The following is a 4,251-nucleotide window of genomic DNA, read 5'->3' on the forward strand; positions in this document are numbered from 1 at the left end:
ATCTATGTGAGATAAAGCAGTCCAGCTGTATGTACAAGACTGCTAAAACTGTGAGCATTTTTTTTTAAATTCTAGAACTATTTTTATTTTCATCTTGGGGACACGGGACGGGAAGGGAGCACGTTTACCAGGGAGCCACTAGCCGCACTTGGACGTGTGAAGAGCCGCATGCGGCTGGCAATCAGCAGTTTGGCCACCCCTGAACTAGACCATTCAAGGCTGCAGAGGAGGAGTCATGTCACCGGCGTCCTATGGAAAGTTTGGCCAGTCAGCTGCCTTTCTGGAAGGGAATAGCAATGCAAATCTATGTCCCCATGGCTACTTCATCGGGGGATCCTGAAAATGTTGGCAATGGACAGAGTGATTCATACCCAGCTGGCAACTATATCCTTGTGCTACCAGGAAGCCGACCACAAATGCCTCTTTATCGGCATTGAGATAGCCCCACACATTTTTGTTTATTCAGGGTCCCATGGAAAGTCTGCTTTGCCATACCGAGTCGCGCGGTTTGTGAACCACGGCTTGGGTACCCTCGACGTGACACCAACACGGGCCTGTACATGGCTTTCATGTGATATCACTATGCTGGTGGTCATTTCTACTTGTCCTTGCTGAGAAAATCAAATTTGGCAATGTGAAATGTCTGTCGCAGAAGGTATGTGCTAGTGCCACTAAATAAGCTACGCTTCAGAGTTACAGCAATGACCCATCTTGTGGCTTAAAATCAGTTTCCAGTTATCTAAAGCTTTATCTGAAATCACAGGAAACGCTTTTCCGTCCTTCAGAAATGTTTAAACAGTTCGTGACAGAGCAAAGCAATATTACACGAGCTTCCTAACACTGAATCTAATGCTGAGGAAGTCATACTTTTGAATCATGACGATCGGCAGTTGCGTCTGCTCTGCACAAGCATCAAAATGGCGGCGTCCCCAACAATGTCTGGGAACAAAGTGCCGATACTCTAAACACAGCTCATTTAGTGGTTCTAGTGCATGCTAATCAGCAAGACTACTAGAATAACTGCTGATGTAACGTCAGTGCAAACCATGTATTTGGTTGGAAGACCTCACTCTTAAGCATGGGAGCTGGCTTCTAGCCGACGGGCCCCCAGAACCGCACACCACATTCAAGGGCTCTTCGTCGAGAAACTTTTGAGCCCAATGTGGATTATTTTTGTCGCCTATGCTCATAGGAAGGAGGCTTCTTACCACTGAGAAATGCAGAGGCGAAGGGAAAGGATGTCAGCTCTGCCAAATAACAATTTGCGTGTCGGCTGCCCAACAAAAGTTTCCTCAGCAGGCAAGCATTTCAAGGTTGGGCATGTTCATGTAACAAAGCATTATAGAAAAGTACAAGGTCATACTTGCTGCATTAGCATGCGCAGAGTCAGTGAATCAACTACAAGGTTTGTTTGTGGCACTAAGAGATAAACTGATCAGCTGCTTTTAATGCAAAACACATGAAGAGGCACAGACAGAATCAACAATGGGGACATGCTGCCCATAATGCCCGTAATATTTTGGGTGGTTCTTCGTCAATACATACTCAACATACATCCGTACGCATATTGTGTCAAGTCTCTTACACACAGTGTTCAGTGAGGCCACAGGAGTGCACGGCTTCAGACACTTTCAGATTGTACGCCAAGAATCGGGAAAAGTGCTCAAGTTTGGCAGATGATGCCGTTATACCAGTCGCTGTTACAATGAATGGAACCATATACAAAGCAACATCACTGTTTTCACATCATGTTTCTTTTACTTCATACCTTGGTTGCTCTGAAACCTGCTCAAAGCATCCAGAATAAATTCTCACTTAAGTCACAGAAGCTATTGGAACTTGCAAAACATGCTCCTAGTGAGGAATCTTCCGGCTATGATAATAACAAGACCCGATGTTGGTGGCAACCATTCTTAGAACCAGTTGATAATGTGCACTTTGCTGGCCCCTCGTGAGGAGTTCAAAGGTTGTGCGGCCTCATCGAGCGCTGCGTCATACATGTTCAAACAAAATAAGCTCCTTTCTCGAAAGAGTGCGTCAAGCATCTGCATGCTACACAAATGAACACGGTGGTGCCTGGTTTACAAGGTATGACAGAAAGGTGAATGGACGACACAGACAACAGACCTACAACAGAAATCAATGTGCACATCACAATGGAAGATAAAATTCCGAAAAGAAAAAAATTAACAAATGGAATGTGAAACTTTCTCGGAGAAACTGAACTTCACGCCGAGGAAGCACACGGTAAGGTGCAGAACACCAGCTCACAAACACAACAGTGTCAACATTACAAGCCTCTGAATACTCATCTATCAGTTCTCTTAACAGTTTTGTGGTAGGGGTTACCCCGAAACTGTCAATGACGCATCTTTCTAGACAGCTATGTCCCTATAAAGGTGCAATAGCGGAATCGTTGGAATATTACAGATCATTAAACTGTCGCTACAACATACGAAACAGCACACTACTTTCTAACAGAAATGGAACATTGGCGACACAGCACGACACTCCGGCCAACCCGAAGGTGTTGTGTCTTCGCGTTGGCCGTATTGTGCCACACGAGAAGTGAGATGGCAACAGTCAAGTGCTAAGCTTTCTCAGCGGCGTGTACTTCATCCGCGCTTTCTTGACCGGCGGTTTGGGGTCCGCGGCCGGCGACGCCGAGTCCTCCTTCGCGTCTTCCTTGCCGCAGGTCGCGGGCGCTTCGTCCGACTTGGACTCGGTCCCGTCCTGCCTCTTGTTCTGCTTGTCCATCAGCGACGAGATTACCTCCAACTCCGACAAGGTGCGGTCCAGGAGGCCGCAGAAAGTGCTCACGAATTGCGGCGAGTGGTTTTCGTTGCGGAGGCTTTCGATCGCGCTGGGCCACTGCTCGAGCGCGTACAGGGTCTTCCGGAACGAGCTGTCAGTCAACTTGGTCGCCGAGGCTTCGCCTTCGGCCATTACCATCGTGCGGGTCTTCAGAAAAGTGATGTCGTGCCCACAGCCGAGCGCGTTGACTCACCACTCGATGGATCACAGCTGTGGACTGCACGACGAACAAGCACGACGCCACTTTGGGGCCAACACCACCTTCGAGACCGCTGTGTCGAAGACAATCACATCGTTTCGCTGGCCGAGTGGAACGTCTGGACTCCTGAAAACCCCCACGGACACGCGAAAACACAGACTGCGAACCAAACAAACAGCACCCAAAGCTTTCCTCCCTGTCCTCCTGTCCTCCGCCTCAACGGCCTGAACGTGATTTTAGTGGATGGACGTATACAACTTGATACAACTAAACAACTCAATCTCTTCATTAGGGCGGTGGAGCGCGCCGCCTATTACTTTGAGCGCTACTGGCGCTACTACCTGCTGAAAAGCCTAGATTGTAGAGAGGGTCCATCTCAAACCAAGTGGTGGGTTTGCAACTTAATGGCGGACGCCTCCTGCAGAGATTCATCGCAAGTGCGCATACGCTGAATTTTTTCGTAGCGATGAGGGAAGCAGGCGGAAAAGCGAAGACGTTTGCAGACGATCAACGTGTTCGGCACGTCATCGCAACTCGTATTGCAAATGCGGCCCATAAACCACGTGATCGCGATCGAGCAGTTTGACACTCTCTGTTATACAGGCTCTCTACTACCTGCTAGAGATTGTCACCATCCTGGTGGTGGTACATGGTAACCAGTTGACTGAGGGATTGAGGGTACGTTGGATTATGGCTTCAAAGAACAGTTATATGGTATGTATGATATTTTATGATTAGAGCGCAGTCAAAATAGTAGATTCAAAGAATCGGTGGAATGAGCACGGTCACTGTACTACCGATGATTGTTGGTGACTGGTTTTGTACGTCTCCAGAGCTTTCTGCATTAAAAAATTTATTTTCTCGCGTATATTAACTTGAATGAATTGAAATTAACTGTGTCAGATCAGTTAACATAACCATTGTCGTACTGGATACGCAAAACGTAGCCCGTAAGCTGATTGAGTGAAGTCCACCAGAGGGCTTCTCATTGGCCTTGTGGTAGAAAGCCTAGATTTAAGAGGGGGCGCAGCTGAAACGATTAAGAGTATTTTTCGTTTCATATTGAATAGGCAGACTGATCGGAAGTGCGTATGCTTGTGTTATCCTGTGGCAAGAAAAGGAATAAAAAGAGACGCTGGTAGAACGATCACCGTTTTGTCACCTCCTCGCATCCTCGCAGCTCTTACAACAATAGCGATTCATTAACCACGTGACGCCATCGAGCAGTTGAAGACACT

General features: G+C 47.4%; 1 protein-coding gene across 1 annotated transcript; it reads right to left on the bottom strand.

Moving 5' to 3' along the window:
• Nucleotides 1-1,406: 1,406 nt before the first annotated feature.
• Nucleotides 1,407-3,263, bottom strand: LOC8038483. Its single transcript, XM_002412652.5, has one exon. The coding sequence runs from the start codon at nucleotides 2,950-2,952 to the stop codon at nucleotides 2,584-2,586; it is 369 nt and encodes a 122-aa protein (XP_002412697.1). The 5' UTR covers nucleotides 2,953-3,263; the 3' UTR covers nucleotides 1,407-2,583.
• Nucleotides 3,264-4,251: the final 988 nt, after the last annotated feature.

This window comes from Ixodes scapularis, unplaced genomic scaffold (assembly GCF_016920785.2).
Source record: "Ixodes scapularis isolate PalLabHiFi unplaced genomic scaffold, ASM1692078v2 PGA_scaffold44__24_contigs__length_19508400, whole genome shotgun sequence".
Lineage (NCBI taxonomy): Eukaryota > Metazoa > Arthropoda > Arachnida > Ixodida > Ixodidae > Ixodes > Ixodes scapularis.

Bases quoted from the DNA above. Each gene is read 5' to 3' on its own strand.
- LOC8038483 (XM_002412652.5), bottom strand. From the start codon at position 2,952: ATGGTAATGGCCGAAGGCGAAGCCTCGGCGACCAAGTTGACTGACAGC.